This window comes from Rousettus aegyptiacus, unplaced genomic scaffold (genome assembly GCF_014176215.1).
Source record: "Rousettus aegyptiacus isolate mRouAeg1 unplaced genomic scaffold, mRouAeg1.p scaffold_m13_p_6, whole genome shotgun sequence".
In the NCBI taxonomy this organism is placed as follows: domain Eukaryota; kingdom Metazoa; phylum Chordata; class Mammalia; order Chiroptera; family Pteropodidae; genus Rousettus; species Rousettus aegyptiacus.
The window spans coordinates 100566618-100588183 of NW_023416309.1; the positions used below are offsets into that span (position 1 = coordinate 100566618).

The 21566-nt window shown below is 53.6% G+C and overlaps 1 protein-coding gene across 7 annotated transcripts in view; it reads right to left on the minus strand.

Annotated features, from left to right (window-relative positions):
* Positions 1-18082, minus strand: part of HDAC5 (histone deacetylase 5) — a 35454-nt gene extending 17372 nt beyond the window's left edge. For 2 of the 7 annotated variants that reach the window (XM_016139676.2, XM_016139675.2), the window contains exon 1: positions 5291-6105. In XM_016139676.2, the coding sequence (XP_015995162.1) occupies positions 5291-5441 (151 nt within the window). In that variant the 5' untranslated portion in view covers positions 5442-6105. Of the gene's footprint in view, positions 1-5290; positions 6106-6126; positions 6235-12327; positions 12539-17693; positions 17810-17941 lie in introns of those variants that run through there. The other 5 variants (XM_016139680.2, XM_016139677.2, XM_016139679.2 and 2 more) reach the window with 5 other exon arrangements.
* Between the last annotated feature and the right edge of the window lie 3484 nt (positions 18083-21566).

A 21566-nucleotide genomic window follows, 5' to 3' on the forward strand; every position in this document is an offset into this window, starting at 1 on the left:
AAGATCTCAGGAGGTGCTAGTCAGGGCTATTATTAATGGCTCCTGACACTTTTTGTGTCCTGGACCACTTTGGCAGTCTAGTCGAGCCTATGGACCACTTCTCAGAATGTTTCTAAAGTGCATGAAATTAGAATTATGTGGCGCTAAGTTCACAGACCTCCTGAATGCTAAGGAAGCCAGGCTCAGACCTCTGCCAGAGTTGAGGCCTTAGCTCTCTCATCTCAGACTGTCCCAAGATCACTCTGTGGTCCTGCCCCAATCAAAGCCCTTCCTGTGGGTCCCACACAGCACAAGCAGGAGCGGCCAGCAGCTGGATCCCAGTGCGGCAGAAGAAATCTCTAGGAACAGCTTCCTCCCAAGACAGACTCTTCCAGGCTGTCTCTCCTGCCTTGTGACCTCCAAGAAAGGCCACTCTGTCCTCTGAGGCTCAGCCCACAGCGATGGAATCCCTGCTGACCCTCAAAAGCTTTACTTTTGACACAGCACAGATGAGCATGAGTTTTGGTCCCTGCTCTCAGGACCCCAGCTCCAAGCAGTCAGAACGTCTTCCTGGGTATCTAACCCTATCGCTGCAGGTGACACCTCTCTCCCCAGCACTATTCCACCTCTTCCTGGGGCCCCCTTCTCACAAGGCAAAAGCAACACGAAACTGACTTCGGAGACTCTTAGAATGTCAGCGCAGGAAGGGCCCACAAATCAGCAACTCAACTGCCCCAGCAGACAGAGGAGGGCAGTGAGACCAGAGAAGGAAGAGACTGTACAACGTAACCCGGAAAGGAGGCACAGGAGCCACGGCTTAACACCAGCTCTTCTGGCTCTCTCTCTGCCTCCCACTAAAAAAAAAAACAAGAGAAACCTTGAAGGCTGCTCTTGAATTTAATGAGAGATGGAGTGAAGAGCCAAACTCTGTATTAAGGATCCAGGGATCTCGGGGTCCCCAAAACTCCAGAGCTGAGGAGCACCGGAGAGAAGGGGCCAACTGGACAGAAAGAAACTTTCAGGCAGACTGTGCCTCTGAAGGACCTTAAGCCTCAGGGGTGCAGAGCCCATGTGGAAGGCACAAAGCATCTCTCATTGGTGAAGATGGAGTTTGTCAATGATCTCGGGCTGCTATATGGAGGAGTAGACACTTCTCCCAGCCTAGCCATCCAGGAAACACTTGGGCACCAAGCTAAAGGCAACTGAAAGGCACGCTAACTATTCGAAATCTGCAGCTGTTGCTGGGACTGTTTGCTCCACACCTGGGGTAGACATTAGGGGCCTTAGGGCACAATCTAGCCCTGAACATCCAGCAGGAAGGCCTGCTCACCTGCCCACCTGGCTGCCTGCCATAATCCCCCTCTCCAGCTGGGGTTTAGCCACCTGCTTCCCCAGTGTCTCAAGACATCCTCCCTCTCCAGAATGCCAAGCTGCTAGGAGCTGGATTTGACTCTGACTAGGGTGATAGGCTCCCTCCCTCTGCACTAGGCTCTTCTCCCAAGAGTCCCAAAGCCCATCAAGGCCTTCCAGGGATGCTGGTGACACCCACTGGCAAGCTGTTAGACCCAACTACCCCTGTCCATATGACCCCTATTTGAAAAGCCCTTACTCAAAGCATGGTCTTAGTCCATTCCCATCACAATCACCTGAGATGAGTTAAAATGCTGGTTCCTGGGCTGCCCTACAGAAACTGAATTTGGGGATTGGGGGCAAGGCTTGGGAACCTGCATTTTAATATATTCCCTTGGTAATTCTGATGCAACTGAAACTTTGAGAACTACTTTCTCACAATGTCCCCAGGCTGGCTGCAGTCATTTCTGCCACCAAGCTGACAGCTGTTACAGCTGTGTGTGGACACAGTTAATCTGATTTCCTGTCTGGCAGCTGTGCAGCAGGGAAGGGACAGCTGAGGGTCTCAAAAACAAAAAAAGTGGATGAAGTAGGAGGGGATGGGGGCAGGGGAGGTTGTCTGAATGGGATGGGGTGTACTCTTCCTGAGGCCCCTTCTCCTGTTAGGCCAAGATCCCTGTAGGAAGGGAAACAGCTGACCAAGTGGTCCTCAGTATTTATAGAAAAGTCTCCTCTTAGAAACCTCAGGAGCCTCCCCAAAGCCAGCCTGGTCTCTATTCTCTAGGAGCATAAACTTCAGAGGCACAAAGACAGGACTATCACATAAAGTTGTACAGGCTGTTACTGCACAAAAGCACCTACCTGACTGAGGGGGCAAGCCGGGGACTGAAATCTAGCCCACACTCCAATTGCTAAACCACGCACTCTGAAATGAGGACATATCCACCCGGAAGAAGGGCCATTTTTTAAAAATTTGCACAAAGGAGCTCTTGTGTGGGCCGGCAGTGGCCCTACACAGAGACAAGTTCAAATCCCAGCTCTCATTTATTCTGTGACCTTGGGCAAGTTCCTTAACCTCTCTGATCCTTATCAATTATAAAACATAGCTATTAATACCTTCCTAGAAGATAAGGTAAGGAAAGCACCTGATATCCTGTTACTTATTACACTATAATATTAGTTTTCTTCCCACCAAAGTCTCACCCTTCCTACCCTCCCCATACCCTAAACCTACACACCCACATACCCAACCAAGCTTGGAATGGTCTGAAGAACGTGCATAAGAATATCCAGGGGAAAATCCAATACCAAACCCAAACCCCATAACACTTCCCAACATCCACAGCATTCCTTCCTGGAACAGCAGGATCCACACCCTCCCTCCATGCCTACGCATAACATCCTGCATGCTGCCCCAGCATCAGCTCTGCCCAGTCCGGAGGGGAATCTGAGGCCCACAGAAGGGAAGCAGGAGCTCCCCCAGCACTGTGTCCTGGGGAATCCCATATCAGAGTTCAAGCTCCTGGGCTCCCCAAGCCAGGACCAGGCCTGGACGAGGGAGTGCCCATTCTGTGCTGGGCTGTTGTGAGGGAGCCATCAAGGAAGACCTACGATGGCACTAGTGGAGGCAGTGATCTGCACAAAAGCACCTACCTGACTGTCCCCCTCCTCAAGCAGGAACAGCAGAGAGTGCCCCACATCTCTCATGAGCTGCACCTGCCAAGGCTCTAGCTCATCCACTGGGGGAACCCACCATTACCTATTCACCCAGAGGGCCAGGCCCCAGAATAGGGCCCAGGAATCCTGCCATCATCCCTGGATGCCAACCCCTCCAGCATCATTCATTCATCCATGTGCCTGCCAGGCACTGTGCTAATGCTGGGAAACGGCCATGAACAAGACAGCTCAGAGAGCAAAAGATGCCCCTAAAATGGGCTTCCAAACACTTGCTGCTAGAGTAGGCAGGGTCTACCCTGGCAAGCCCGTTTCCCAACCCCTCACGCTGCAGAGGCCTGGTGATACATACCACCCAAGAAGCGTTCCTGGACACCTGCTTTTTTAGCCACAAGCTTTAGCATCCTGTCTCAAGACCGATCAAGAGATTGGGGGAGGGGGGGGCAGCGGCTAGGCTGCCTGGGCCCTCATGGCTGTGTTTATCCCGGGTGGATTTTTTTTAACCCAAAGGTTAAAGTGTTTCTATTTGAAACATCTATTTACATTCCAGAGTCCAAAAAAAAAAAAAAAAAAAACAAGGCAGCCAAGCTCCAGGCCTATATCTGTCCCCAGCCGCGTCACAGACACAGCATCAGAGCTGCGCAGGGGGGAACATTCTTAGCCCTCTTCCCGAGCCGCTGAGGTGACTCACGCGTCCCTCCTGCCAGCATGGACCACGCCACCGCTCAGGAGGCTAGGCAGTGTGTGTATGTTTGGGGGGGGGGGGTGACAGGAGGGGGACAAGGATCTGGAGACAGGGGATAGTGGGGTTCCAGCCTGCAAGGATTATGGGGTCTAACTTGAAAGAAGGTGAGAGAACAAGTTGAGGAGGAAACTTCAGGACAACTGCCAGCTGCTGCTGGAAGGCAAGGGGCAGTGCGACAGGGAAGGATGGGTGGACTGATATGGCATCTGCTACACAGGATCGAGCTGCCCCCAAGCAGATGCTCTGCACAGTTAGTCCTTTGCTTTCCAAGAGACTATCCTGACTCCTAGAGGCTCTGGAGTAGGGATAAGCAGAGTCTTTAGCTAGAGCTGCAGACTCAACTAGACCAGGACTAGACCAGCCCTAGATATTTATATCCAATCCAAGAGGACTGTGTAGGGACTCTGTGGTGTTGGTCCCCAGGGTTATGCTTCTACCGTAGGAGACTACATGGACATCCCTGCCCAGGAAGATGGTACGCCTTGTTCCAAGAGTTTTCCAGATCTTCCTAAAACATTCATCCCGACACATCCCAGTCCAGCTGTGACCTTACCTCTGGATGGTTTAAAGTCAAATCATAGCTCCCACCTTCCAGTTCAAAATTTGAGACCCACACCCACGTATCCAGAGGCAAAGACTCCTCATACATACACACAGACACCCACACCCAAGCTACTGCCAGGAGGGGCCAAGCGGGCATGGATCCAGCAGGCCCCTCCCTCAAGGAAGCATCTTGTGGTGCCGGCCTGGTGGGGAGGCTGTGCCAGAAAGGCCTGATGCTGCCAACAGGTTCCTGGGAGGGAGTGGCCCAGCTCTGGGGAACCCCACCCCTAGACAAGAGCCACAGAAGTCCCTGCTGAGAAGGTGGCAAGGCTAGGGTGTCCTCAAGTCCATACGAAGACATCTCTTTGCCCTCATGAAATAGGAATAAACCAAGACCTTGACTAGGTTTGAAGGGGTATAGGGGAGCTAAGGGCTAAGGCAGCAAAGGCTCCCAACATCCCAGCTGCCAACCTCTGCCTAATTCTACCACAACCGCACAAGCCTTCTACCCAGGTGTCTGATTCCCAGGAAACTCCTGACTAGGAACTTACAGAAATCACTGCACGGAAGGAACCCTCTGCCCCTGAGAACCCAGCCAGAAAAGCTGGGGCAGCCTTTATTCTTATGGCTACTTGGCAACAGCTTCTTCCCCTGCCCAGACCTGGGGGCGGGTAGCCTGGAGGCATGTCACTAACATACTTCTTCCCCTCTGACCATCTAGGTGCCAACTAGGCCAGGATCCTCCAGCAATCCACAGCCCCCAGCAGCTGATGCTGATCCTGCCGGGGGCCTAATAGACTCGAAGAGACACAGCAGAGGAAAGGCAGGAAAACCCACTTCAGCGAGCATGGCTCCCCTGACTGCTCATATTCTCAACACAAAGCCCCTCAGAAAGATCTAAGCAGGGCTCCATCTGAGCAAAGCTCAGAGCCAGATGCTCAGTCCTAGGAACAAGGCTGTCCAATGGCAGAGGGCAAGCAGGGACACCGGCGCACTTACCTGCCACAGGGATGCCGTGTAGAGGGGTCCGAGGCAGGATTTCCAAGGATGGTTCCCGGCCTGACATCCCATCTGCTGAGAAACAGGATTCTGTCTCATAGATGGTCTGCAGCATCTCCACGAGCCCCTGAGCCTTGGGCACCAGCAGCATGCCAGGGAGGGGGCCGCCCGAGGCGGGAGTTGGCCAAAGGGAAGGTGGGCAGGCGGGGCCCTCACTGCTCAGGGGCTCCCTCAGTCCACTGCTCTGGGATCCGTGCTGTGGGGAGGTGCCTCATCCGGCCTGGGTACTCCTGGCAGCAGCAGGAGCCAGGAAGCCCAGGAGCTATAGAACCAGTTGTCCCCTAAAAGGGCATCTGACCCCCAGCCTGTCTCTAGCTCCCAGGAGCTGGAGGTATAGCTGAGCACTCCGGGGACAGGAAAGGGAGCTCAGCAGGCAGGCTCTCTGTGTTCCCTCCCAGCCTTGGGTGACAGCTCTGGGCCGGCTCCCTGCTCCTCCTTCCCGAATGAGCCGCCGGCAGCTGGCAGGAGACTGAAATAGCAGTTGGGGGAGGGCCCTGTCTATAAATAGGTGGAGCATGCTCAGGGAGCAGCCGGCCCGCTGCCAGGAGCCGGGCCTGGCGGAGGCCCCATGGGGGGAGGCGCGTTCCACCCCAGGAGGAAGCGCCAGGCAGGGGGATGGGAACAGGGGAGGGCCTGCGCTCCGGGCCAAGGCCACAGAGCCCAGTGGCCAGAGGCTGGGCTGGGAAAGGGCACAGCGAGAGTACCCATGCCTCTGGGAGCAGCTCTGGTGCTGCTCACGGCAGGCGAGGGGTTGGAGACCAAAAACCAGATTTCACCTCTATCTTCCCTCTCGCCATCCAGAGCCAAGTAGAGGAACCGGAAGGGTCTGCGAGAGGGTGGCAGACAGGCCACCTGGCCTTTTCTTGCATCTTCCTTGGAGTCCTCCTAACAGCCGGATGGGAGTTTATTTAACCTCTGCCCTTCCTCAAATCTGGGAGGTGCCTCACCACCCCCTCAACCAGCAGGGAGACCCCCGGAACAGCAGCTAAATGGTAGCTCCTTCCCAATGGGGTGTTGCCTCCAGAGATTGCTCAGCTTCCTTCCAGGGGGCAGGAGACTCTTCCTGGATAGACCTTGCCCCTGTCCAGGGAAGGGGACCAGGGAGCACCTGCCCATTCTCAGAACACAGGTAACTCTTCTCTGGCCATGTGCCAGGTGCAATGCTAACAACAGCACAAACATCACCTCATTTATTCTGCACGGTGACCGCAGGAGAGAGGTACAGAGAGGGAAACCAAGGCACAGAGAGATGAAGTCACTCACCCTAGGTTATACAGCTGTGTAAATGGTAGGGCTGGGCTGTCTGAGCTCTAATCACCACAAGGGGGTACATGAAGTTGCCCCAGGGTTTCCATTAACGGGGTACGATGACCCCGGTACTCAGGTAAGAACACACTTGAAGTTGGAGCCTCTCTAAGTAGAGTCAAGAGGCTGCCAGCATCTAGCCCTTCCCAGCAGCTGTAAGCCTGGCACAGCAGCCCCTGCTCCTGGGGCCCTGCTGGGACCTAGGGCTGGTGCCCCACAAGGACTGGTGGTACCCACCTACCCTGTCCACTGTTGGCCCATCCCTTCTCCTCAGGTTGGGCCCTCCCACTGGTACAGAGATTCCACTTGGCCCCCTGACCTCACTGAAGCCTTTTAATAGTCTGGTTATTCCTGAGTCTGTGTCCCCCTCCCCCTCTCTGATGTCACAGTTGCTATTTTGGAGCCCCCTCTTGGCCCCTTCTTGCCCCCAACTCCAGGCATGGAGCCAGGGACACCTGTCCTCTCCCTGGACTGGATGACCTCACCCTCTCGTCAGGAGCCCGGCAGGAGCTGGCCAACCAAGGACACAGTGGCTGTAGGTCCTGAAGCCCATCTTCCCAGTTGGCTTATGCCAGCCAGGGACAACAAAGGTGTCTCCTGCCCTCAAGCAGGAGAGCACATTAGACAGGGGAGGTGGCATAGGTGGGCTTCCCCAGGTCATAGACTGGCTAACAAGATGTATATTTGGGGGAAGGAGGGAACAGGACCTAAACAAAGATTTGGATCCTCAGCTTCTCGGCCAGAGCGGACTCTAGAAAAATGATGGATTAGTATCTACCCAGTGGCCTGGAGTTGGTGGACACTTCAGGGTAAGTCTGGGGACCTCCTTCACCACCCCCCGCCCCAACCTCATTCTGGCCCACCAGGCTCTCTCAAGAGGAAGGGAAGGGAAGACCAAGGTCTCCTCTGTGGGGTGATGGACAGCAGACTCGACGGAGCCCAGAAAGCGGGGCAGCAGCCCCTCCCAGCCCAGGACTCCACCCGCCCCAGCTGGGAGCAACCAGAAGGGCTGGCTAGCCCTGTTCTGGCTCTCTCTGCCTGCCCCAGGCACAGGAGAGTATGGCAGGGGAACCCTGTTTTGGAGGAGAGGAAGTCATTAGTTAGAATTACTCAAAACAGAGTCCCAGACCCTGGAGTGGCCAGAAGCCCAAGGAAAGAGAACTCTCTTATTAGAAAAGCTAAGAGCACCCAGAAGACTGGGCACCCAGAAGTGGCCAGAGCCAGGGGTTTGGGGCAGTTCCCAGCACTGTTACAATTTCCAGTAACAGCATGAAGTGGGAAGTGAAGTGTCAGACACAGCCAGACAATCCTCAATGCAGGTCCCAGAATCCTCTAGGGGAAAAAGAGAAGAGGTCTGGAGTGGGAGCAAGTGTCTTTTTAAACTTCTGAGATTCGACTGATGAAACAAGATCTTTCTAACATCTAACTTCAATCCTTCATGCTTTATAGCCTTTCTCTTCATAGTTCATATCTCTTCTCCATCCCCACCCATCCAGTGCTCCCTTATGTCATCCCACAAACTTTACACAGCACCCACCAAACATGGGGTGCATGAGCTTCATTCGAAGCCAATACCATCCCCTCCAAAGCACAATGACCTCATTCCATCCCTTGAAGCCTGGGCTCAGGGCTCTTAACCCTCTATATCTAGAGGAGGGGAACCCAATGCTGGCTCCTTGGGCTTCTCCAGGCTCCCATTTCCTGGGCCCAAAAGGCTGGACTGGGGCCTGACCAAAAGGAAGAAAGCAAGATTTGCTTTCTGTGCAGTACAGAAGTCATGGGCTGGCCCAGGAGCACTGTAAACGGAGTGTAGGGTGCCACCTTCCCTGGAGCCCCAGAGACATCAGGCCTGCCTGCCCTTCAGTTCTCTCCTGTCCTTTGAACTCAGTCATACTGGAGCCCATCAGTATCACCTGGGAGCTGCCACGTGCCAGGTCCCATGCTAGGTGCTGGCTGAACCCTCTCATTTGAAACCAAGTCCAGGAAAAATGTGAACGCCTACTTTGGCAACCTTCGCATCCCCTCAGGTTTGACCCTTCCTCTTCCCACCATCTCATCCTAAGTCTTCAATCCCTTTGTAAGGATGGAGCAGGGAAGGGGAGGTGGAGCAGACCCTAATCTACGGTGAGCACAGAGGTGTGCCAGGTGGCACCTAAGTGGAGAAGGGACACCAGGAGTCCATTTCCCAGACCCCCACCTCATGCTGGCACTGACCCACTTTCTCCTCCTCAGGGCTGGCTGCCCGCCTTTCCCAGGGGCTCAGAGGTAGAGACTGAGCCCAAGGCTGGGAGGCAGGACGCCGAGGTTCCTGGCTCCACCCCACACCCATGCCCCAGTTTCTCTGGTCACCCAGAAAGGAGGGGGCAGCTGCCCTCCCTCCCTCCTGGGAATGGGAAGGAGAGAAAGTGTAGAGTGTGCTGGGAGGTGCTGGGTAGGCAGGTATTGTCATGAAGCTTGTCTCCCTCCCACGCTGGGGATAAAGAACCTGGTTGCCTCCTCCTGGGGCCCTGTCGCCATCTAGACTGGCTCAAACAGCAGGCCTCCCTCTTGTCCTCTGGATAATGGCATAGAGGACAGGGCACTGACCAGAGCAGACCTAAATCCCGGGTCCCAGGGTAGCTCTTCCAATCTGGTCAGGCCAAGCCCAGGCAGGGGACAGAATCTACCAGTCCTTCAATTCCACTGAGGGGAAAAGTAGTGATCGGTTCCAGAAAAATAAAGAAAGCCTAACTCCTCAAGCCCCTTTTTGCCTGGAAACTGAGACACGAGGGGATGGCTTCCTCAGGGAAGCCCTATCACTGGCTTCTGCCTGAACCCAAGATGCAAAAGAGGCAAATCAGCTCAAATGCTGGCCTTCAGCCCAGCCTAGAGGTATGCTGATTGGCTCCCACTCCCCAGGAGGAAGGGTGAGCCCCAGAAGTAAATTGCTCTGAGTCTCTCTACCTGCCGACCTTCACCCAAAACACGCTTTCTTACTAACTTGTTTGTTGAGGACAAGGATGGACCACCTTTTATTTTCCTTCTGTTTCCCCGCAGAGCAAGCTCAGGGTCTTGCATGTTGGGATACTTAGCAAGAACTTGTCAAATTGGAAAGCTCCCGTGCCAAGTGAAACTGAGAGGAACCCAGGAACAGTACTATTCTGTGCCCTAAAGAAAGAGGAGTGAGTCTTCGGGCATTCTAGAGTGGGTGGGAGGTGCTCCGGGGCGGGGGCACCCAGTCCCTGGGGACTAACCATTCTCATTGTTCTCATCTCTCTCTCCAGCCCTGTGCCCTCACGCTCTTTCCTGGGCATTGCTGTGGGATGTCCACAGGGGAAGTAGATACCTGCGTGCTCCAGCTACAATTCATATTTTCACTTTACTTCCACGAAGTCCAAAGGCACATGGCATCCAGGCTTCTGCCTGGCGCCAGGCACCTGTAGCCCCAGCCCAGATGCCACTCTAAGCTCCTGGAATAGCAGATGCTGGGCCCCTCAAAGAGGATGAGCTGTGTGGAGGCGGCTGTCCCCTAAGCAGCTCTAACTCCACAAGTGGGAGAGCCAGTCCTGGAGGCCCAGGAAAACTCAGTGGGAAGGACCTCAGGCAATGACCCCAGTTCTGAGGCCTTGTCACCATCCTAAAATGAGGTCTCCAGTCTCTGGCCCCCTTCTTCTCTCTTCCCTTCCCCAACATGAGAAGAGAGCATCTCCCCCTGCTGGGGGGAGCTGGAAGGCCTGCCAGTAGGCCCCACTCTACAAGCCCCACTCAGGAGGCTCCCAGGCTGCCTGCCTCCTTTGCTGGTGGACGCCTTCAGTTACTACCACACTCCTGCCAACCCTGGCAGAAGCAGCTGCAAGGGGAACCGGGACCATCAGCATCTGAAAAGGCAACCCAGGTTGCCTAAATTCTCCGAGGTTATTTTAGGCTTTTACTTAAAAGAATAAACCCCCAATGTCCTTCTCAACCCACCAACGAATGCCTCTGGGCAGCTTCTATTCCCTTGGCCCTAGGTTAGACCCCAGGTCCCAGGTTGGACCCCAGGCCCCGTGTGGCTCTGGACAGGTTGGCATAGCAGCTCAGAGGAAAGGAGCAGTTGGCACTACTGCCAGGTGTAACCAACCCTGCTGGGGCAGTGTCCAGCTGAGACAGACAAGGGACTGGTGAGAACCCACCAGGCCTCTCCTCTCCCTTCACCAGCCCAGTCTCAGAAGAGGAAGTAGAAAGTTGGAGCGTGACAGCCCACCCCCCAGCACCAGAGTCACACAGACCTCTCCATGTCTAACACCTGGCACAGCCCCTACAGGCTGAATGAAGGCAGAGGTGGGAGGATCTGAAAACAAAACACAAGCCCTGCAGGAGGGGGCTCATCGGGCAGAACTGACTCAGGGAGTCTCAGGAGCCCAGCCTGCTCCAGCTGGTACTCTACTCTGCCCGAAGCCTATGCCTTAGGAACGCCATTCTGGGAAGGGGAAGGGGAGGGGGCGCTGCCTTGACCATTGTGAATAGTACAAAGCCAAATAATCCCATCGGCTTCCAGCTTCCGAGTCTGCTGGACCCCCAGGACCCTGGTCAGGGCCTCTCCCATGTATTGTCAGCACCGAGGCCCTGTAACAGAAAGCATCAAGGCTAGTAAACTGACAAGGGAGAAGGAGATGGGATAGGGCCTAGACTCCTCCCTGATACTGCTTCTATCCTTCCTACAAATGGGTTTTCATCTCTAGACCCTAGTTTCTCTGTCTCTAAAAGAAGGAAAAATATCCCTCCACTCCTACAGCAAAAGATGTGGGGGGTTAAAGTTGAGCAAGATGGACTCTGACCCTTTAATACTGTGCAGAAGGAGACAGCCAAGGAGGGAAGGCAGTTATTACTCTGACCACACTGACCCATGACCCTTCTGTGAAAGTCCTGAGGGTCCAGCTCAAGCCACTTGGACACATCCTCATGGGCATACACCCAGACCCACCCACACACAAAGTTGCCTGGAGTCCCACCCAGAGACTATTTCTGGCAACACAAGGCAGGCTCCTAGGAGCAGAGAAGAATAAGAAATCTCAGAGTTGAAGACCCCAAAGTAGGAATCCACGATGTCCAGGGAATAAGAGGAGAATGGGTATTATGCCTAACTTAAAGGAGAGAGCCAAGACTCTACCAACATGTTGCTGCACCCCTACCCCATTACCACACACCCCAACACAGGCCAAGGCCAAAGGCCCTGAAAACCTCCACTAAAAGAAGTGTATGGAACACAGAGAAATACTCCACCAGGGAGAGAGCCATCACCATAAAAAGGAAGCTACACATCTAGCTATTGTAAGGGACTTCTTCCAACAGCATCCTCGAACCATCCATACTCAGGGATCCACACCCCCATTCCAGGCCTGAATGTCTTCGTGAATGAACAGGGCAGGGCAGAGCTGGAACTGAAGGCCCACGAGTTGAGAGGGCAGGCATGGGGACAGAGTTGGACCCATGCCCTCCCAGGGCCAGGCCAGGCTGTCAACCCATCAATTCCCAGGTGTACCCCATGATCAATAACTTCGGGTTCACTTCTGTCCTTTACTTGCTATGCTTCTCCACTCCTGGTTCCCCTACAGCTCAGACCCTTAAATTCAGATGGCCTGGGATGGAAACCCGCACAATCCACTGCAGCCAAAGCCACCCAGGGTGCCCTTCTCCGGCCTCCCAGCTCTTACCCGACTCGGTAGGAGAGTTCATGCCGGCTCTGGGCCCACAGGAAGCTGGCGTTGGGGGCTGGGACGGGAGGGGGTGGAGCTGCGGTGATGTCAAGAGAGACAGACGATAACAGACAGACGGACGGGACAGGAGCCCGGGGCCGCTGTGCCTCTAATGCCCATCCGAGGCCATCCTTCGGGGCGAGGCAGTCAGGCACTCAAAACGGCATCCCTGGGGAGAGATGGAGCAGGGTTAGAGGCCCCCAACTCAGGAATCTGAGAGTTGAAGGAGACCTCTGAGCTTGTCAGTTTACACCTGAGGAAGAGAAGGAGTAACACCTGCCCATGGACACAGAGGGAATCAGCAGAACTGAACCAAACCCTGGCTACTCCTCTCTCTAGTACGGCTGCCAGCACTCAAGGGAAGGGAAATGGCTTCGGGAGTCATACTCGAAAAAACTCCTTTTCAAGCGACAGTGCCACTGCCAGGTGAAGAGACCTCATAGACTCCCAAGGGTGCCCAATGCCGGACTTGGTGTGCACAAAGGAGAAAGTGCAGGGAGGCTTTTGAACTCTGTCCATGGCAGTGGGGAGATGCAGGGTGGACCTAGAGTCCCCAGCCTAAGTTAAGGGAGAAACTGGTATCCCGGCCCCAGCAATCTGAACTAAGACTCTTAAGTGAGTGTCATCTCCACCCTATTCTCTGCTCCTCGTGCTGCCCAACTCTGAAATGTGACGTACTTCTGTCTTGGGCTCTCCTATTTAAAAACAAATCAGGGAAAGACGGTAGCCACTCCCCTTCTACCCATAACTCATGCTGTTCTCAGGAATTGGGACAGGCAAAGATGTTCACCCCACATGCAATGGCCCCAAGCACTGAGGTACAGGGGCCAAGCCCAAGGCTTTGTGTGTGTTATACCAGCTGTGCCCCTTGTAAGGTCTAAAAGCCAACCTGTGCTCTGCCTGCCAAGTTATGGGTCCCCCAGACTGAGTCCACCCAGAAAAAACAACACTTTTTTCCATTTTTTCCAAAAGGTCCAGCAGGGGACATGGAGGATGTCCTAGTATTAAAGGACCATGAGTTTGTCAACCTGTCCCCACTCCTGCAGCCTGAGCTAGTTCACAAGCCTCAGACGCTACGCACGCACCCACCTGGGCCCATCCCTAAACAGCCCACAATCCACCCTAGACATGATCTCATTCATTTTCTTCCAAAGGAAGGCAAGCCCTCTAATACCCAGTGAAAGCAAGATACCAGGAAGCTATCAGAAGAAGCTGAGAGGAACTAAATGTTTAAGCCTTAACTCTGCTTCCCCAGCCAGGAACCAGCAATCAACTGCCCCCTAGACAGCCCCACCTCCTGGCAGGATAAAGTCTCAGTAAGCCTTGCATTCTCATCAAGGATTCCCAGGGGTGGGTCCACATGGAGCCGAATAGCCTGGGAGTCAGCCATGGCAGGGACACAAGAATGCACGCACGTGTGCGTGTGCACGCGCGTACACGCACACACACGCACACACGGAAGACCTCAAGTTTCCCTAGGCCTACTTGCCCCTTGCTCTCACCCACAGGGTTTGGACCCTGTAGCTGGAGAAAGATGCACTCAGATTGCGGAGGTGGGAAGAGGCAGAGTGAAGGGGCTCCCGATGACGGGCACAGGCACAGGTGTGGGTCAAGGACAAAAGAGGTTGTACAGGGCTGAGGCCAAGTTCAGGAATGCAGCAGGTGGGGCTGCTGGTGCCCTGGCAGGGCACGCGTGGGCAGGCAACTCAGCCCGTGCCCACTCGAAGTTGGCGCCCAGTCCCGCTCACACCCTTTTCCGTAGGTTGGGGAACACGGCTTCAGAAATTCCCACGATTCCCAGCAGCCCAGTGGCCCAGCCCATCTCCCTAGTAAAAGGCATCTCCACAGCAGGGCACTCAGAAGGGGCAGAGCCTCGATGGTGCAAAAATTAAGTTAAGATCAGATCCGGGCCCCCATCATTCACACCCCCTGGAAAGAAGAGGAAAGGAGGGTCTCCTAGAACTCCAGTGGACTTGGGACTCCTCCCCACCCTGCAGGATGCAGCGGGACCCCTGGGCCTTCTCAACCAGCAGAGAACGTCTGCCGACACCCCATCAAGCCCCCCAGTGAACAGGGGCCTCCCTGGGAAAGTGTTCACTGTCTGATCAGGACATAGATTCTTGTCTAGGGAACAGTATGAAGGGAGAAAAGAGCAGTTTGATGGTTAAAATCTGAGCTATTTGGTCCCTCCTCTGCCAAAGAAATGCACGACTAACTGATGTTATATGAGTGTCTGGGTCGGCAGTTGGGGACCAAGAGTTGTGTGGGTCATGAATGTCCGAACACTAGGATGGCAACCCAGTGAGGCGCAGCCAGGGTTCCTTTACATCATAAGTAGGCAGACCCCAGGGTCCTGTCCCTACCCCACCCCTGTCGCCTCTAAGTCAGACCTCTTTCCCACACCAGGATCCAAACCTACCCTCCCACCTCCAGCCAGGATGGCAGGGGAAGAAAGAGGGAAGCATTGCACCCCACAAGCTCATGGCTGAGCCACAGGAGGTAGGGCAAAAACCTTAAGAGAACACCCTCCACCCCAGTCATGAGCAATTAAAACTCTGGCAGAGGGTAGGAGGAGAAGGACAGACAAATGAGGGAGATACGGAGTAACGTAATACCCTAAAGGCCACAAGTTACAGTGAACTACAGGGATCTCGAACAGTTCCTTCGGAATTATTAGGGAGTCAGGTGTCTCTCCAAGGGTCTCTCTGGAACCTGGACTCCAGCACCACCTGGAAGCCTTCGCCCAACACACTAGCCCTGGCCCTACTAGAGGCAGAACCAAGTCCTAAGCACTGTGACCGGGGACCCCTCCCCATGTCACAGTCTGCCAGGAGAGCTGTCTGAATCAAATTCTGTGAACCTGAGATTGCCCACCATCTGAGATCTGCCGCCAAAGATTTCATCAAAAAGCTACAAACCAAAACATCCCATCCCAAGGCACAGAGGACCTCTCATCTTGACCCCTGCTGACGGTGGCCATGGAAGACCACTTTCCCCAGCCTCCAAGAGCTTCCATTGCCTTGTGCCTTCAACCAAGCTAAGCCATCAGAAGGCCAGGATTATCAGAACCATGAGGGTAGCTGACTTGCATGTCCAGGCCCCAAACTAAGAGAAGAGGGAGGGCAACCAGGGGAGAAAAAAAGGCAACCAGGGGAGAAAAAAAGACAAATTCATTTTTGCAATCGGCCCATTTCTGTTTGTCTGCTCAGACGCAGCTCTAGGCATCTGCACAAGCCAGATGGAGGAGGCTGCTATTTCTAGAAAAAAGGGGGGGGAGGGGTTAGAGGGGAGGGAGGGAAGAGGCGGAGGCAGAGGGCAGAAGACAGGGTCTGTTTGCCCTAAAACCTCAGGCAGAATAATACCCCCTCCCCAGCACTACCAGACAGGGTCCCCATTCAAGAAAGGTCTGGGGCCAAGGCTGGGGTGAGGTAGGATGGGGGAGAAGAAAGGCAGAGAAAGTTTAATTAGCCAAAGTCAGCTACAGGCTACAAGAGGCCCCCTCACGGGCTGCATCAGGTTTTCATTCATGAGCAAACGACAGTGCTCCAAAAATGCCAAGAACCGCACCCCCCTTGCAGTCTCTCCCCCACCACACCACCAACAGGAGTGCCGTCCTCTAGCAGGCTGGCTGAGCCTGATGCCGTGTTCCAGACATCCCTCCTCAAAGGGATGTGAGTAGGAAGAATTAATTATTAAAGAGCAGCTGGTACTTCGGCACCGACTGTACTCCCCCCAGCTCCTATAGCTGGTCCCCCTCCCCCCTTATGTAGAAACACAAACTACCTCCCCCATCCCCAGGCTAAGATGCCACCCCTAGGGAAGGAAAAACAAACCTTTGTCTCTTCATGTGATACTGCTGCCCAGATTCCCTCCAAATTACGGAATGCAGCCACAGAGGATATGTTGGGGAGGAAGGGGAGGCTGGCACAGAGCTAATATGTCCTCCATCCTGGCCCCCAAGAAACTTGCACTGGGTATCTGTCTCTCTGGCCCCTGGAAAGCATACATTTCTAGGACAGAGTAGAGATAATGGGGGTCCACCCCCCCTTAACCCAGAGAGAGACCCCTGCCTGCCTTGTCAAGACACAGCCCAGATCTAAGTCCGAGGAAAGATAGCAAAGAGAAGATTTAAGAGCAGAAAGCAAACCAAGACCTCCCCAAGTTCTGTGTTTAGGAGGGAGAGGAAGGAGGGAAGACCAGAATGAAGAAGTAGGCAGCCCCCAACATGCCTCACCCATCATCCCCAGCCCAGTCCAGCACAGCATCTCAACAGCCAGCTTAGACTCAGGGTCCCTGGTGCTTGGAGCTCAGATCAAGGACTCACCCTGCCTACCTCCTCTGAACTGGCAAGACCCAGCTCTAGCTCCAGTCCTGCAAGGTAGTCTGGTCAGGAGTCCCTCCCGCCAAGACTCCTGGATCTCCCATCCCCTGCTTCCTTTTGTTTCTATGATCCAGCTCCATCCTCCTCTCCCAGCTGGACCCTGAATCCAATCACCTCCATCACCACCCCCAATCACCAAAGCTAATTCCAGGCCCCAGAAGAACAGTGATCACAGTCGGAGTGGTGAGTGGTGGGTCTCTTGAGCTGTCCCCACAAAAGCAACTGCAGCTGCTACCTTTCCTCTTTAGGAACACACCTCATCCCAGTAGGCCAACAGTGGGGGTATCAGGTGGTCACCTCCTCCCCCAAATGGAGCACCCCCACCTTTCCCTCTTCTCTCCCCACCAACCAGACTCCCAGATTAATTACTTATCACCCAGCCAGTTCTCATCTTCCTCAGGGCCCCAGAAAAGGGTGGGGTAGGGAAGCAGCCTCCCCCAAGTTAAAAGACACAAGCAGTGTCCCCGCCTCCGTGAGATACAGACTCAGGATGAAAAATGGGGGGCATCCGCCCCAGACAAGAAGCGGGGAGCTTGCATCTCCTAGCTCGCTCGCTCGCTCGCTCTCTGGCTCTAGGGTGTCAGACAGAAGAGGGTGGAAACAAACGCAGTAACGCCTCAAGGGGGAGGGGGTGAGAATAATGGGAGAGAACACCAAGGTGGGCCCGCAGGTCCCCTCTTTACACACGGAAGTCAAGGACGCAAAATCAAGAATGCGTTCTTAGGTCTGTGTAGAAGTGCTGTGGGGTGGGTAGCGCCCCTCACCTCAGAGTACCGAAAAAGGGGTGTCCAGCGAGGAGGGGTCTGCACAGAATCCGAGGGCAGGGCTCAAATCGCTCTGCAACGCAACATGCGCCACCCAGGAGGGGGCAAATAAGACAGACCCTGCCGGTGTCCAGGCCATTTGGAGGCGCGGGTTGCGGGAAGACCGGCCACTCCCTTACCTGCAGGAAGGAGCCCCTGTATGGGAGGGGCGGGAAGGGTGCGCGCAGTAACCCCGAGGCCCGGCTCCCGCGCTGGCGATGCTTCCGGGGGGCGCTGGCCCCACCAGCAGCTGGGCGAAAGGAAGGGGGGCGCGGAGCGCGGCCAGCGCGCGGGGCGCCCGCGGCCAGCGACGGCAGAAGCAGGGTGCGCCGCCTCGCGTCCCGGGGGCCCAGGGGATGTGGGGTCGGGGTTGGTGCGGCGCGCTCACCCCCTGCGGCTCGAGCTCCGGCTTCGCGGGCGGCGGCGGAGGCAGCGGCGGCGGCAGCAGCGGCAGCGCCTCCTCGACGGCTCCTCCATCTTTGCGGCGGCTCCTCAGGCTCCGCTCGCCGCCGCCACCAACAACAACATTCGGAGACGTCACTCCCGTCACGTGACCCAACCCAGAGCTAAAAATAAACTCAGACCCTCCCCTTTGCTTCAGCCACCACCAACCCCGCCCCTCCTTCTCGGCCCTCCCCGCGGGGCGGGGCCAGAAGCGCCACCGTGACAGCTTCTTAAAGGGCCGGTACTCTGCAAGGGGCTGGGCTGGGGAAGGGGTAGAAGGCAATGGATCGGAACCCAGGGAATAGTGCTAGAAGGAGCGCTGCAGGCAGCTGGGTTTGGCCTCTGGGGGTCAGCCTTTGGGACTCTCGATTTTCCTCTCCGCGCTACCTTGACTTCCTTTTCAAACCGTGGATGGTGCAATCGTTGCCTGCCTAAGCTTCTCCCTAACACGCCCTCCCGTGGTGGGGGAGGGGAACTGGGGGACGTATTCTTAGGGCTGGGAGGGCCGCAGAGGCCCCAGCCAAGCTGTCAGGCTGGGGGTGGTTGGCTGAAACAGGTCTCGAGCTCGAACTGCACATACTGCATCCATGCTAGGGAAAGAAAAGACTGAGAAAAGCCAGAGTATGGTTGTAACAGTCCAAGGCCTTCAAAATGAAGACTTCCGGTCCCTGACTTTGGTGCCATCCTCCTCTACAACTCCCCTTAGGACACAATATAATGAAACCTAGACAGTTTGTCAATAATCCAGTAATTCTACTAACAAAACTTTATTTTAAGGAAATAAACATTTATGTGTTCAACAATGAGTATAGAAGGAAAAGAGATTGTTTATAATGATGTGAAAAGTTGGGAAAAACAATATCCATCAGTAGGGGATTGGCAAATAAACTAGGGCATATCTACTCAGTGAAATGCCATCCGGACATTAAAAATGATATATGTCTACATTGACCTGAAAAAATGCTTATGATATATTGTTTTCTTGAAGAGCAGAAATCAAACAAGTACTAAAGAACTGCTCCATTATGGTAAACAACAACAAACTAGGTCCATATGTCAGAGGATGTATGTATGTACAGAAAAAAAGTCTAGAAGAATATATACCAAAATATTTACTTTTGTTTTCTTCTTTACTTTTTCCTGCATGTTTGAAGTTTTCCAACTGTCATGTCTTACTTATCTAATCAGAAAAAATAAATAACATACATAAATGTTTCTGGAATAAACGATAAAAGTTCTTCCTACAAAATTTCTCATCAGTCAGTTCCCTCTGACATATCTCCAGCCCCACCCCTTGTTCTAAGCCAACTCACCCCTCACCTGAGATACTATAGTTGCCTCCTCAATTAGTCCACTCCCTGCCTCCATCCCAGCCTTCCCTCAAAACCAGAATGACCTTTCTTAGAACATGAATCTAATCAAGAGAGGGCTTAAAACCTTTCCAGTTTTGCTAGCACCCATCTCCTCCACACCCCCTCTCACTCACCTAGGGTCTGTGCCCTCTAAAGTTAGCATTGCCTGAGGAACAGACAGGTCACCCAGTTCCCATGTGCCCTCATGCACCTCTAAACTCTCACCCAGAATTTCTCCTGGGGTGGAAATCCTCAGATCCATGGACAAGATTGCAGAGGCTCTGGCAGGCTCTAGCTAGAGTGGTCTAGCACAGTTCTGGTCTCCCGTGGAGCAATACTCAGGTGGCCTTGCTGGCCTCCAAAGACTGCCTGGGGCGGAAACAGTCCAGTTCTGCCTAAATACAGTCTCGGGCAGAAAATAATATAGAACAAGGAAGAAATGAGCTGATAAACCCAAGTGATAAGCATTTATTAGATATCCATCAAAGAAAATATGCATTCTTTAAAGGTTTTATATAATTACCAAGGGCAACTTGCACATAAGTCACCTTGTTCCTATTACATTCAGCAAGAATTTATTGAGCATATTGAAAAGTTATGAAGCCAGTACAACACTAGGTACTGTGGGAACTGTAAAAAAAAAAATTAGAGGACAGGACAGGAGGTGAGAAAACTTGGGTCCTAGGATCAGCTCCATCCCAATGTGCTGTTGGATGAGTCATTTCCCCTTTGGTCCCTGGTATGCTCATCTGGGAAACAGGACCTGGACTTCTGTTCTCTGAAGTCCCTTTTAGTTCTGACACTGTGTATTCCAAATTGGATTTGATGGCAAATGTGATAGCATTCAGCATAGTTCTGACCTTCAAAGTCTAGGCTGGATCTTCATTACTTCAGGATGCTTTAAGATTCAATCCTGCCCTTAGGCATTATACAACATGCTCAAGAGCCAGAAAACAGTTTATTTCAGGGAAAACAATTCATATGCCCAGGGCACAAAGCAAAGGCATGTAACTGAGGACTGAGTTATGTAGAGTATCATGAAAACTACCCCCAGGATACCTGAGTTTGGCTAGGCCTTCTTGTGTGACCCTGGACAAGTCTCTTCCTCTCTCTGGGCCTTTGTTTCTTTACCTACAGGATGAGAGGGTGGGATTGGATTTCTGTCTTTTCATCTGGAGAGAGTTTTGGATGATCCCACAAGGTGAAGTTGAGAAGGAAGGGTGGACAAACTGTTTCCCCTCCCTGCCTTCTCCCTGCTTTTCCCTTTCCCACTTCTCCTCTGAGCTTAGGGCTAAAGAAAACTGGTTCCAAACCAACATGCTTGACTGTTGGAGATGCTTAAAGGAAACTAGTTCCAAAGTCACACTTGGCCATTTGAGATGTTTGGGGGAAGAACAACAGAGAGGTACTGGGCAAGCCGTCACCCCTCTGGACTTCATTTCCCTCATATGTAAAACAGAATAATTGGATGGATGACTTCTCAGGGTGTTTCTACTTCTGTGAGCTAACAATTCTAGACTTGTAGCTCAAAAAAAAAAAAAACAAAAACAAAAACAAGGAGGGCCTGACTGGAGGTGAAAGCCTCAGTCATTCCTCACTTGAAAGCCTCACCGGGCCCTTGACACCTTCCATCCCTTCTGAGGCCTCCTAGCTCCTGCCTTCCTGGCCTAGAGATTAGGAGCAGGCCACTGTCTCAACAATGGCCAAGCCTAAGGAAAGCCAGCATTGTGGCGCCTAGAACAAGCTGTAAATTTGTTTAAAAATGAAGACTGTTCTGGGTTAAGCTACCATCATTTGTCATGGTGCTCCCCAAAATAAAATAAAAAACTTTTACTTATATATCTATTATCTGTCTATCGAGAGAGAGAGAGAGAGAGAGAGAGAGAGAGAGAGAGAGAGAGAGAGAGGAAGAGAGAGTGCAAGAGTGCATGTGGGAGAGAAAGGGGAGAGGGAGGGAGAGAAAGAGAGCATGCCACAGGGAAAGGCTGCCAGTCCCCTGGTCTGCAGCCCCACATCAACCAAGAGCCTCCCACAGCAGCTGGCTTCCCGCTAAAGTACAGCAGGTGACCAGAAAGCCTGGGACAGAGGTGGGACCTTAGGACCAGGCTTCTCAGCTAAGGGACAAGGAGTAGCTGACATGGAGCCTTTTTACCTTAGCAGCAAGAAGAGCAGGAGGGCAAGGGGATGGCTGAAAAGGAAGCCTATCCTTTCCCCCAC